This window comes from Esox lucius, chromosome 24, assembly GCF_011004845.1.
Source record: "Esox lucius isolate fEsoLuc1 chromosome 24, fEsoLuc1.pri, whole genome shotgun sequence".
NCBI lineage: Eukaryota > Metazoa > Chordata > Actinopteri > Esociformes > Esocidae > Esox > Esox lucius.
Window position 1 is genome coordinate 10,770,740 of NC_047592.1, and position 14,188 is coordinate 10,784,927.

General features: G+C 44.3%; 1 protein-coding gene across 2 annotated transcripts in view; it reads left to right on the forward strand.

Moving 5' to 3' along the window:
- Window positions 1–12,839, forward strand: part of dhx15 (DEAH (Asp-Glu-Ala-His) box helicase 15) — a 33,623-nt gene extending 20,784 nt beyond the window's left edge. For both annotated transcript variants that reach the window (XM_010890260.5, XM_010890259.3), the window contains exons 9-14: window positions 56–164; window positions 4,834–5,025; window positions 7,505–7,627; window positions 7,738–7,928; window positions 11,444–11,613; window positions 11,825–12,839. In XM_010890260.5, coding sequence (XP_010888562.1) covers window positions 56–164; window positions 4,834–5,025; window positions 7,505–7,627; window positions 7,738–7,928; window positions 11,444–11,613; window positions 11,825–11,942 — 903 coding nt within the window. In that variant the 3' untranslated portion in view covers window positions 11,943–12,839. The remainder of the gene's footprint in view (window positions 1–55; window positions 165–4,833; window positions 5,026–7,504; window positions 7,628–7,737; window positions 7,929–11,443; window positions 11,614–11,824) is intronic.
- The last annotated feature ends 1,349 nt before the right edge of the window (window positions 12,840–14,188 follow it).

Consider the following 14,188-nt stretch of genomic DNA (forward strand, 5'->3'; position numbering starts at 1 on the left):
AATTGACACCTGCGCAGGTTTGTTTTAATTGAACCCCTCTGGTTTCTTCTGACAGGACAACACCTATCCTGAGATCTTACGGTCTAACCTGGGCTCGGTTGTACTGCAGTTAAAAAAGCTGGGAATTGACGACTTGGTACATTTCGACTTCATGGACCCACCAGGTAAGAGGTCTTCCGGCCTTTGGGCAAACTGCGGTATGTTGTTCATGTGAGAGCTGGGGTTCAGTTCCTCAGTTGGGGCTGAATGAACATTCTGTGTGTGGTGTTTGTCTGTAGTGTGTCTATGTGATGCCACACATTTGTTTTGTTTCAAAGTGTAAATCATAAAAACACACAGGCATTTGTTTTCCCTTCAGCTTTTTAATGGTTTTATTCATCCTGGTAACCCAGTTAGGGAGATTAAATAGAGCCCCGGTTTGTAAAGTGCGGGCTTTGATGGAAAACATTATGGAGAATTCCTGTCTCACACAATCCTATGTTAATGGCAGATGATAAGACAAGGGCTGCTACGAACTGTGGCTCTCAAATCAATATAGATTTGCGCTGTAGAGGGTTCATGTATGAAACCCCGCCTGGATCAGCTATTTCATTTGGGAGCATTGGAGAAAAAAAACGAACAAACATCTGTCGCATAGAATTTTGGAAACTTAGAACTTTGAGCAGAATGTCCACATGGGACCTCGTGGCTTGTTGCTGCTTTGACAGGATAGGTGGTTAAACGGCACTGCCAAGACAAGTCTCCCTCCTTTCTCTCCGGGTGCAGAGTGTGGTGAGGAGTAGTCTGTGGCCGGTCAGTCTCTCTGTTTGGACTGTGGTGTCTCCTGAGTGCTCCTTTTTCCCTCTTCCTCCGCACTGGACTGGAGCCTGGCCAAACAACACAGAGGCGCCATGTCTTGTTCCAATGTCACACTCAAGAGACCCCAAACCCTGCCACTTACTTCCCTTCCCAGCAGCCCCAGAGCCTACGCACCAAATTGTCTGTTTTTCACTATCCCTCTGCCCCTCTCTCTAGCAGTAACCCCACAAACACACACACACCCCCCCCCCCCCCCCCCCCCTTGCGACGCCGTAATACAGTTTTCATCTCACCTCTGAGATTAAACCCATCTCTCCCCATCCACGGCGGCAAACGCCATTTTGAGAATGAAATTGGTTACATCAATAGCCCCAGTATCACCTTGGCTACTGCGTTCTCTTTGTATTCTGCCAGTGAAACGTGACTGACCTGTCCCCCGCACCACCCCCCTCGGCTCTCTCCCGCCACTATCCTTCTCGCAGCACATAAGGTTAGCCCCCTACTGGCCCACTTAAGCCCAGTTCATTTATTCTAACTGGAAATGAGGGAGGAAAGAATGATTACCTTATTCATCCACTTAAAAAGGCTTCCCCTGGAACTTCTAGATGCTGTCGGTAGAGGGGCTGCGTCCGTCTAAATAGCTTCTTAGCGCCCCGGGAACACATGCTGATTGGACTAGAAAGATGAAGACCTGGAAAATGCTGCGACCTCGCTCCAATGCACAGCAAAGCCTCTCCAGGAAAGGCCTTTGCATCTTGCCAGTGCCAAGGTTAATTTGACGTACAGAAGAACCTCTCCAGGGGTTGACATTAAGCTCTCAAAGGTACTTGCCCTATGGGCGAGTACAGATCATATTTTACTTGTCCAAAGGTCAAAGTTGGTTCTAAAGCCAAAATAGCCAATTAAAGGTGCTCCACAAGGGACTTTTTAGAATGTGTGCATTGTAATTGCAGAAATTGTAATGCCTGCGGCGTGGTAGTGGAATGATGTGCTTTTACAGTATACCGTACCTACTTGTGTTGTGAGGGACTTGGCTATTTTCCAATGTATGAATCATTATTATTTCAGGGTTTCTAAAATGTTTGCATATAATGTTGACATCTTTTTATTTTGAGAAAACCTGCACTGAATGGTATAGGGCAATCCTGTCACCATCTGAATCATTGACAGATTTTTACCATAACCCAAAATATTGTCCAAAAATAACCCCAAATTGAATGTGTTGGGAGAACTGAAAATCAGCACCATTGCCTCTCTTGTAAATGTTATCAAGGAAAGTCTAACCAAAAAAAACAACATTGTATGGTTGTGTCCTCAGCAATTGTTTAATGTGCGTATGTTGACATTTAAACAGAAAAATATGAATAATAGATTCACTTCCCTTTAATGTTTTATTTCTACTTGAAGTATGCAATGTTTATATATGCTTTCTAAATGTAAAATAGAAGAAACTTTACTTTGACTGCATAGAATTCATGTTTAGATTTTGAATTATTAATATTTTGTACCCTTTACAAGATAAGTCAAAATGGCAACACATTCTTATTTACTGCAATGACCTGGGAGAAATTTGGGCTATGGGGCTTGTTTAGGGACAGACTGACAGATTCCTCTCCTCCCCGGCTCAGGGAGTCTAGCAACCTTTCATTTATCGGTCAAATGGTGAAACCACTAGGCTGCCTGCCTTTCCAAATGTGTTATGTCAGGTGGGGAAACGGCACAGGTAATAACCCTGACGTGCTTAGTTATAAATGCTTTGTTCATATGCAAGGCGATGTTTGCTTTGACTGGTTCCTAGAGTTCCTAAATATACCATGGTATATTTAGTGTTATTTACCGCTATTACCCACCTAATTGTGGCTGTTCGTAGCGTTATGATCTTCAAATACACACAAATTTCACCCTGAGAATTCAAAACAGATTTTTGAGATTATGTATATGGCTATGTATTAAAGGGGAATCGCTCTTTCACCAATGTTATAGAGTGCATAGTCGTTGCAGCACATCGTCAGAGCAGCATCTGAGTAAGCCTAGTTCTTATAGTCGTTCTGATGGAAATGCACGCTTTGTTGTCGCCGAACAAATGTTTTTGCCTATTTTCAGTATTTAAAAATTCAGGGGCTTATATGCCAATTCTACATGATTTTTTTTGGGGGGGGGCATTCGTTTTGTAAGTCCTCACTGGACCATGTGTACGCAATCACCACTTGTCTGTAGAGGGAGCTGTCGGTGCGTAAGTGGCTGTCTTTGAAACGGAGGAAAATGGGAATTTGGGGAAAGGGCTGTGAAGCTTGTTTTGCTTCCTTTTTTATTTTTTTTGGTATGAGCCTCGAGTGCTCAAGTGGACTACAAATGGAGCACTAGAGTCGACGCAAATTAAAGTTGTACTCGAGGAAAAAAATTGTCCTTGCGTGTTGGGGCGTCTGTTAAGTGCATTTCACCTGCCCCACTGTTTTCTCTACTTGCCCCAGGCAATTGGTCGACCATTAGTGTCAACCTCCGCACTCCCAGGATGTCTAAAGTGTAGCTGTGGCCTCAGCCAGCCTAATCTCCGGTCCTCTGTAAAGGTAGCCATGGAGTTGGACCTGCCCTGATAGCTGGGCGGCGGGCGACATGATTGGAACGTGTTTTGTTCCTTAGCTCGTGGCCCTGTTGTATTGTCCAAGAGCCTGCTTTATTAGGAGGCATGGGTCTGACTGACGATGAGGCAACACGCACAACCCGATGAATTAAATGTCAGCTTCTCAAACGGCTTGAGGGATGGAACGCTTCCCCGAGACGATTGCAAACCCCTGTCGCTCGTTGATGGGCGGGCGGCGCTTCTCATCAGCCATTGGTTTTCATTCATCATCTATTTGGGCACATTAAAAAACTATATACAATAATCGAGAGGTGTGTTCGGGCTATTGTCGTTCACTGAAGTGAGGCTGCTGCCACTGAGCCGCCAGCAGGGCGAAACCTCAACGTGGCCACCGAACGGGTCATCTAAGAACCCATTGGCGTGGTGTTGCGTATCAAACGTTGGCCTAAATCTTAAGGGAGAAACTCTGATGTCCCCCCTGTTACCGGGTAGTGCGCAAAGAAACGGCCGGCACGTTTCCCTTTGAACACGCCTAAATAATCACAACGGTGGGAAGTGGCTCACCGGCCCAAATGGAAAAGCCCTGAGAAACACAGGACCGGCTCTGGGCGGGATTCATTTGCCTTGTGACATTTGCGGAGGGGTACATTTCCAAGCCAGTCTGAGTTTAATGTACCTTTAGCCTTTAGTCCCATTGATTTGGCCCTTGGTTAATACATCTGATTCCCGTGTATTGAGGCGGTCAATAGTTTCTTTCTGATGAGGTGTGTTGTGTATGGATTTACGTTTCCACACTTGTTCATTATGTTACAGTTACCGCAAAAAAATTATTTTTTGTCCACATGGTGTGCGGCCGCCACAAACCATTGGTGGAGTAAATAATGTGGCTAGCTCTCACTTTTGTATAAAAGTTGGTTTGATGCCCCAAATCGATATTTGTTCATCATGAAGAAATACCTGTTGGTTTTTAAACAGGCCTTTTCTTTGTTCTTGTTTGAGAGGAATGAACGTGCGCAATGTGACACAAATTTTCTGTTAACATGCAAACTGGTCATTAGGCCTCGGTTCTCGTGAGCCAAAGGTCAATAATTGCATCTTGGGGGAAAATGTTTTAACCAAACGCTCGGGAGCCCAGTTGTTGATGCATTAAGTGAAGGGTTCCTCTGTAATGCATTAGAGTTGTTTTGAATTGGTTGAATGGACAATGAAAAATGACCCACCCAGCCATTATTACAAAGTTGCTGTCCCGGCTAACTCACCATCACGCCCACAGAGAATGCTTGTTTCTCATCTCCTCCCTGCTTTTCTTTCTCCCATCTCGCTGTGGTTTATTTCTTCTCTGCTCCCATCTCTCGTTCTTCTACTGTGATCTATCCTGATTAGCCTCGTTAAAATATTTAAGAGAGCTGATCTGAGACGGCAGCACTTACCCCGGTCCCCCGTTCTCCCTGCAGCCCCGGAGACCCTGATGCGGGCCCTGGAGCTACTGAATTACCTGGCGGCGCTGAACGATGACGGAGACCTGACGGAGCTGGGCTCCATGATGGCCGAGTTCCCCCTGGACCCCCAGCTGGCCAAGATGGTGATCGCCTCCTGCGAGTTCAACTGCTCCAACGAGATCCTGTCCATCACGGCCATGCTGTCAGGTAATATTCGGGGAGGAAAGTTTTGGTGTTGCCCGTCGTAAGAGTCACTGTTCCTGCGAAACGTTTTATGTTCCTTTGCAATTTTGCCCTCCGTCTTCTGTAAAGTATCTTATCCAAAGACCATCAGTCCAAACACAGTCGACACACTTTCCTGTTTTGTCGACTTGTAGTTTAACAGATGCTGTTATCCAGAGCTCCTTATAGGGGCAACTGGGGTTTGGTGCCTTGCGCGTGGGCATCAACAGCAAGTTTATTTTCCTGTTTGCTCAGGGATTTGAACCTTTTGGTTATTTGTCCCAACGCTCAAAAGGCTAGGCTCTCTGCATGATATGTTTATGTCCCGGACTGTTCATGAAAGCCAACACTTTAATGTACTTGGATTTGCAGATTTAACATGAAGGGGCCTCCTACCTTTGATATGCAATTATTGACCGTAGATTTGTTGGTATGGTATCTAGAGCTGGTTCATTTGAAAAGCATAGATGTCCAGGAAATTAGATTGAATCCTGCCTCGGTCAGAGTAGCATTACCTTCTGTCTAGCACTGCTACACTTTGGGCCCTTCAATTTCCTTGTTTTCGGAGATCGCTGACAGAATCCCGGGAAACACTGAATTCTACACAGTGTACATATGTAATGTGAAAACATGATTCTAATATGGTCATGTAGTGCGGTCAGTTGTTACCAACGCGTAAAAACCTCCTCTAAATGTTTTGTCCATTAGGAAGAACATTGATCTCTCTATGCTTTATGTGTTGTTGCTTACTGCTCAGTGGTTGTGAGGCAGTAACATGATCGCTGGGTGCTACTCAATGCATAACGTCACTGGTGTGAAAGAAGTCGAACTGCCCTTCCATTGAATCTACATTAATGGCAGAGTTACCCTCTCATTTTGTTGCGGTGTGTTCAGAGGCTGATATTCTACACAAAACAATGCTCTCTCACTGAAGGAACGCTGTCTGAAACCGAGAGCTCCAACAGGTCTACCTGCCTTCTAGTGAAGCTCTGGTTAAGTCACACCATAACCCACAGCGGTTATATCCAGGCTGAAGGCAGGTTTGGGGTCATAAAATATAGTTTAGATGAAGGGCGGCTGGGTTGATGTGCAGGTGGTCGGGTGCGAGCTTCAGAATTTCACTTTCCTCTTGGTAGTCCGTCGGGTTCAAGATGGCTTTTTTGGAATTGTGGGTATATTTAAAAAAAAAAAAAGAGAAACAGCTGTCCCGTGCACAAATCCTGCCTAGGGTGTTTGTGATATTAAAAACAAAATCATAAAAAATAAAATATCAATAAAAAAAACGGAGTCGTGCCCTATAACTACACTCAGCTCCAATGAGAGCTGTGCAGAGGACGCTTACATCAGACCTCCATCTCAAACTGTGAATCTCAATGACAACGCTGATTAATGGGATTTGACTGCAGCTGATAGCGACGCTATCTCAAACTGTGCTTTAGATCTCGGGCCTTCGGACAAATACTGAACTAGTCTCTGCTCACGGCGCGGCGGCGGTGGGAGGGGCCGTGTGAGCACAGTGACGTCGGAGGACGCGGGAGATCGAATGGAGCTGCTGGTGTCAGTCAGTTAATATTTGTCAGGCAGGAAAAATGTGTCCACAGTAAATTAATGAGTTTATAGTCACAGCAGCACCAATGTGCTGCGGCAGTAATTGCACTTTAGGCTTGCCAAAGCAGAATGCTGCTCATTGAGATGAATCTGATGCCTTTGAACGGGAGGGAAAGGGAATTTAACTAGCTGTTTGGACACGCCGCACATTCATAACGGGTGTGTCAGGGAAGCCAGTTTTCTGCTGAGTTCATTAGTCTGCAGCAGAAACCGGGCCCTGCATTGCCCCGGCAACCGAGTGTAGGGTTCGATAAACAGTCGGCTTTCAGCAGCGTAGCACCGCGGTGTGGGATGTTTTGACGTTCGAGGGCTCGGTGCGGGTTGTGTCAGGGCGGGAGGTGTTTGATGCCGCGTTTGATGTACGAGTGCTTTTCCGCTGAGATCCCAGACCACAGTTTCCTCCCTCTAAAGTCAGATCAAGTGGTTAGTATACTTTTTAATTTTTCTTGGTCTTCCTCCGCAACTTTGCTAACAGGAGCTTATGAGTCAGAGGTAGGGGAGCCTTTTACCGAACAGTTTTACCCAAACAAATGTGCTTTTTTGAGGGTTGTGGCCCTGTACTCTTCCCCCTCCCTCGGGTGAAGTTAGGTTTTGAAGTACGCAATATGGTTTTAAAACTTCCCAAGTTTTTCTTCTACTTTGAGCAGTCCTGCTCAAAGTAGAAAAAAAGACACCCCTTTTATCACTGTCTCCCACTTCCCCTTCACCCCCTATTCCGAAACTCACTGCGGCCTTGCTCTGTGCCCTGTGAAGTGCTCTCTCTGGCCTCTGACCTGAGGCCTTGTTCCTCACTGTGGGAATTGCTTAACTCATCCCTATGGGCGGCTGTGTTGGGGCCCATACCAACCTTGTTTAGTCCCACAGTGTTTCGTTCGACCAACGGAGGCTAAGAAGGCAGCCGACGAGTCCAAGATGAGGTTCGCCCACATCGACGGAGACCACCTGACGCTCCTCAACGTCTACCACGCCTTCAAACAGAGTAAGGGTCCCTCCCCCCCCGCTGGGCGTTCCCCCGGGCGCGTGATGTAATTCAGGACGACACTTTCATTCCGGTTTAGCGCGACTTAACACGACTCTCTCGTCTCATAGACCACGAGTCCACGCAGTGGTGCTACGACAACTTTGTGAACTACCGGTCGCTGATGTCGGCCGACAACGTGCGCCAGCAGCTCTCCCGGATCATGGACCGCTTCAACCTGCCGCGCCGCAGCACCGAGTTCACCAGCAGAGACTACTACATCAACATCCGCAGGGCACTGGTCACGGGATTCTTCATGCAGGTCAGTGCTCGCCTCCATTCCAGTCCCATCAATGGGTTACTGGGATATCACATAGCAAATAACTATGTGGGTTGGTCAGTGTTCTAAATGGGGAAAGTAGTACCGTAGCCAAAGCTCAAAACTGTAAAATAGTCATTGGTAGCACCGTTGTTAAGTCAGGATTGCCACAGTATAAGGAGTTGCAGACTTGCTTTCCTTCCAAAGACGCACATCCAGCTTTTATTGGTCTTGTGAGTTCTAGCTGTGTTGTGCCCTAGAAACGAATATATAAGACGTTTTGTTTTCTGTAACAGCTAAAATGTTGATTAAACAATCTGTCATTGCCATTATAGGAATTTACCCAATATTTGTTTCCACTTTGTGTAAAAGCCCTATTTGCCTGAAAAGTAATTGCGTTCTGATTCTGGGCAAAAGATTAAAACATTTTGTACTTTTTCTTAATTTAGCGGACACTTTTATCCAGAGTAACTTACAGTTGGGAGTGTGTACATTTTCGTACATTGTGTGGGAATTGAACCCCATCCAACTTAAATGTCCTTGACATGCTCTCCAAATTGGAGGCACATCAGAGGATTACTTGACTATTAAATGTTTAGCTTGTTGCTCTGATGCCATCCCTCAAATCTGTCTTTTCCTTCAGTAGCAATGTTTACGTTTTCCCTGTCAATCCATAATGCAAATCTCAATTCAGCAGATATACGTATCTTATAAGTCTTTGCATTTTGACCCAGCAATTTTTTGCCCGCGATTAATCAAAATGCATTAGCTGAGTCCACCTTTTGTTGTTAAAATGTGCATTCCCTTTTTGTGTCTAGACCATGCATCGGAGAGCAGACATAAGCTAACGTCAGCTAATGATTTATTTAGTTTAGGATATCCAGGAACAGATTTAATAATGAAATTGTGTTCCTGTTTCAGTGTAATCAAAGTATAATATTGTTGTTCTCTAAAGAAGTAGGTGCCTACTCCTGCTTTTAAAGGTTAAATGTCTGTGCCCCAATTTCAGCCTTTGTCCAACCCCTTTACAGTGGGGAGAACAAGTATTTGATACACTGCCGATTTTGCAGGTTTTCCTACTTACAAAGCATGTAGAGGTCAGTAATTTTTATCATCGGTACACTTCAACTGTGAGAGACAGAATCTAAAACAAAAATCCAGAAAATCACATTGTATGACTTTTAAATAATTAATTTGTATTTTATTGCATGACATAAGTATTTGATCACCTACCAACCAGTAAGAATTCAGTCTCTCATAGACCTGTTAGTTTTTCTTTAAGAAGCCCTCCTGTTCTCTACTCATTACCTGTATTAACTGCACCTGTTTGAACTTGTTATCTGTATATACGACACATGTCCACACACTCAATCAAACAGACTCCAACCTCTCCACAATGGCCAAGACCAGAGAGCTGTGTAAGGACATCAGGGATGAAATTGTAGACCTGTACCAGGCTGGGATGGGCTACAGGACAATAGGCAAGCAGCTTGGTGAGAAGGCAACAACAGTTTGCGCAACTAGAAAATGGAAGAAGTTCAAGATGACGGTCAATCTCCCTCGGTCTGGGGCTCCATGCAAGATCTCACCTCATGGTGCATCAATGATCATGAGGAAAGTGAGGGATCAGCCCAGAACTACATGGCAGGACCTGGTCAATGACTTGAAGAGAGCTGGGTCCACAGTCTCAATGAAAACCATTAGTAACACACTACACCGTCGTGGATTAAAATCCTGCAGCGCACGCGAGGTCCTCCTGCTCAAGCCAGCGCATGTCCAGGCCCATCTGAAGTTTGCCAGTGATCATCTGGATGATCCAGAGGAGGAATTTCTGATGTATCAAATACTTATGTGATGCAATAAAATGCTGATTAATTACTTCAAATTGTATCTGGATTTATGTTTTAGATTCCGTCACTCACAGTTGAAGAGAAATTCTGGGTATTTTTGTGGGGAACTTAAAAAATATTGTTTGTGCTACCTAGATACATGCCGTTTCTAGTCAAAGATGGAGAGTTATAGATTTTTTTTTTTGCAGTCAAATGCCTTATGGCCTTAGTATTTGTATGAGGTCAGAACTGTTCCCTCCCAGTTCAGCTGATGGCCAAAGCCCAGACACTCCAGAACCATTGGAACCGACTCCAATCGATACTCCACACAGAAGTTGTACCAGCTGGAGCTCAGACATTAGATAAGGGAATGAGGATGAGGGATGTGTCCAAGTGCTACAGTACTTCATTTAGGCCATTTCTCTGAATATTTTGTGCCACTGAGCTTTTCCCCCAAAGCGCTTGATTTATCCATATTATGAGTTTTTAATTATATTCTTTGTTTTACTTAACCCAGCACATCACAATTGTGTTAAAGATAACCTCCCATCTATAGTGCCTCTCAAAAGTATTCACCCCCTTGGACTTGTCCACATTTTGTGTGAAATTAAATCAGAATTGATTTAATCCATTGTTGTGTTGAGTACTTATGCAGTAGATTGGTTTTTGCTTTGTATTTATAATACATTTGTAGATTTGTATTTAACAGTTGAAGATTATGGACTCCTAAAAAAATATGTTTTTAACAAATGAAATTTGCAAAAGTCTATGAGGGGGTGAATACTTCTGAGACCCTCTATGCATGCACAGGTGGTAACAGTTAAACACACAGTAAGAAATCAATTTGTTGCCCGCTCAGGGAAAATAAATGACATTTTATTGAAAATAATTTTCAGGCGAATCCTGAAAACAAGCAACCTGACAAGTTAAATTACAGTGTTAATATATAAATATTTGTCAACATTAACCTTTATAACAAAGACATTTGTGGCTCATGTTGCAGTCTAGAGGCGCTTAAGCGCACGTCTTTATTTGGAGAGGTCTTTATTGAGACGGATTGCCCCATTTAATCGCAACAGCCGTTTTCTGCATATTAAAAAACCATGAATAAACCCCCAAAACTCACTCCCCTCTTAATTAAGCATTTTTTCTGTGTAATGAATTGGGTTTAATGTACATGATGGGGGGCATTACATAGCTTGTGGCCAGTGTAGTTCAGTGGTTGTCAGTCCTGTTCCTGGAATGAATTACTACAGGATTTCCTCCCAGCTAGGAACCACAACAAGGTACTTAGCTAATAGATTAGTTCAGATAATGACTAAGTTCAACACAACCTGGTTTTCCAGGTTGCATTAATTAAAAGGATGAAGTGCCTACGACCTGTCATGGACTGCGTTTCTTATACCTGGTCTACTTTGACCCTAACAGTCAGATTCAGCTGCAGACATCCTAAATGGTAATATCTGTTAGATCAGCGAACAAAAACAACACACAGCCTGAGGAAACATGGACTGTGCCTGGACAATGTAGGTTGAAGTACTGTATCTGGGAGAAGTTCAGGACGAATACCTGTACACGTTGGAATCGTTAGTCCTGAATTTTGTGTGACCACGTGACCTTGTGTAGCTAACATCTTTTCTCCCCCCCCCCCCCCCCCCCCCCCCCCCCCCCCGCCCGTGGGTCTACCAGGTGGCCCACCTGGAGCGTACAGGCCACTACCTGACCGTGAAGGACAACCAGGTGGTCCAACTGCACCCCTCCACCGTTCTGGACCACAAGCCGGAGTGGGTGATGTACAATGAGTTTGTGCTGACCACCAAGAACTATATCCGCACCTGCACCGACATCAAACCCGAGTGGTAAGCTGTGAGCGCCTCGATGTTCGGCCCATCCTGTCCAGTATGTGCGAGTTGCCTATAAATCTGCCTTCTGCTAGGTTCTACAGAGTCGTGTGACCGCAGTTTCCTGCGGTCGACCTGCATGCGCGTGTGAACAAGCTTTCATGCTCAAGATTGCGTGTACATGCCCGACTGCCGACACCTGGGCTAATGTGCTTGTCTCTTGTCCCAGGCTGGTGAAAATCGCCCCGCAGTACTACGAGATGGGCAACTTCCCCAACTGTGAAGCCAAGAGGCAGTTGGAGCGCATCGTCGCTAAACTGTCCACCAAGGAATACTCCCAATACTGAAACTGAAAGTTTTACATCAGAACTGTACTGTCACGGCCAGCACCAAGGAATTCTGTCGTCTCTAACCGAGCACCCTTCATTCTCTTCAGAAGCCTTGAATTTTGTTATTTGTTTTCATCATTTTATATTTTGTTTGATCCCTACTTGGTTGTGAATAACAGGTGGTTTATCCATGTGATATTGACCCAATTACGGTCTATGAATGTTGAAGCGTGACCATTTTCTGTTCCCTGATGACTCCAACTGAATACTTTCAGTGGTATATCGTTTGCTACATACTTAGTCTGAGTGCTTCCATTGAAGTTAGTGTCATCAAAACGAGGGGGGGTGTTCGCAACAAATTATACATCAAATGGATATCTGTAACTAATCAGTATCTATGAAAATTATGAATTTTCAACATAGCACATTATTCTGGTGTTTTATGGTTCTGACTCAACAGATCCTTTCCTGGGATGAATCAGAACGGTTAGAATTTGTTTGCATTCTTTAAATCATCTGAGTCAAATGCGTTCGGATAGTCAGAAGCCGTTTTACATGTATAGATCTTGACATTCCTCTTTAGAACGTGATAACTTTTACTTAACTATACTTGGGTAAAGACAGTCCGTGCTAATTCGTTGAACAAATTTAGTCTTCAGTTATAGGAAAAATACATGTCAGCGTTGACAGTTCAGCACCCACTGTCTTGCTAGTACCGCTACCAGACTTTGGTATTAGGGATTAAGGACTCAGTAAGTTGAGATGTCAGTGTATTTTATTGTGATCGAACACAAGTGGTGCTCCCCTTCGGTGAACAAGTTTCAGGAAGACATTCAGGAATGTGGATTGGTTCAGTTCCTTGTCATCTGTTTAAACTACACAAATAAACAATGAATAAAAAGGATTTTAAATATATTTTTTTCCTTGTAATAATTACGTGGTAACTTCGTAGTTCTATTCTCACATGGGTACGGTTAATTATTAAGATCTGATTCTGGGACAAGCGTTTGATCATGACAAGAACATGAACCATTATTGATAACCCTTGGTTTGTTAGGGATCAGTATGTTGCTCTAGTCTAGGGCATAATAACAAAGTGTCAGGGTCTACTGAGGGATTTGACATTAGTAAAGACTACTAAAACGTTGAGATCCTGACCCAACTCCTTTATCCCAAGGTTACTTGAAACCCCTTTTGAAGTGTATGTCTGTGTATATTATATATGGTGCCTTTTGGAAAGTAATGAGACCCCTTCACTTTCTCCAGATATTGGTTTATAGAATTCCCAATTGATTGAACATTATTTTTGCCATCAATGTACACACAATACCCTGTTAATGACAGTGTAAATACAGTTTTTGAAATTGTAATGAGATTAATTATGAAAAACATACTTCATGCACATCTACAGGTGGTTGAATAAAAGGAAAAACCTGAATAAATAAGTGGAGGAACATAACATGCAGATTCTTCCATACAGGTGTACTGCATGATACATTTAACATTTTGTCATGCTCTGTGGCATAGATGAAAATGCTGAGCAGGCCCAGTCTCCATTTTGGATCAAGGTGGGAAGAGGAAATGATTAGACAGCGCCCTCATGCACCACCATCATGAAAATACCAAATGAGGGAATATCTTTTGGAAGAGTAGTGTTCCAGCCCTCCAGTAGAGTTCCTCAGAATCTGAGCCAAGGAGCAAAGAAGCTCTTCTGGCGGTTCATGGTGGCCAAACACCGTACTGAGTTATGGGCAAGCGTAAGGATCTGAGTTACTTTGACAAGGGCTAAATTGTGATGGCTGGACGACTGGGTCAGACCATCTCCAGAACTGCAGCCCTGGTGGGGTGTTCCAAGTCTGCAATGGTCAGTACCTATCAAAAGTGGTCCAAGGAAGGAAAAGCAGTGACCCGGGCGACAGGGTCATGGGCAGCCAAGGCTCATTGATGTATGTGGTGAGTGAAGACTGGCCCGTGTGGTCCGATCCAACAGTCGAGCTACTGTAGCTCAAATTGCTGAAAACGTTAATGCTGGTACTGATAGAAAGGTGTCAGAACACACAATGCGTCACAGTTTGTTGTGTAGCCGCAGACCAGTCAGGGTGCCAAAAAGCGCCTTCAATGGGCACTTGGGCATCAGAACTGGACCACGGGGCAATGGAAGAAGGCGGCGTTGTCTGATGAATCACGTTTTCTTTTACAACATGCGTATTGCCAGGCGGGTGTACGTCGCTTACCTGGAGAACACTGCATCAGGATGCACTATG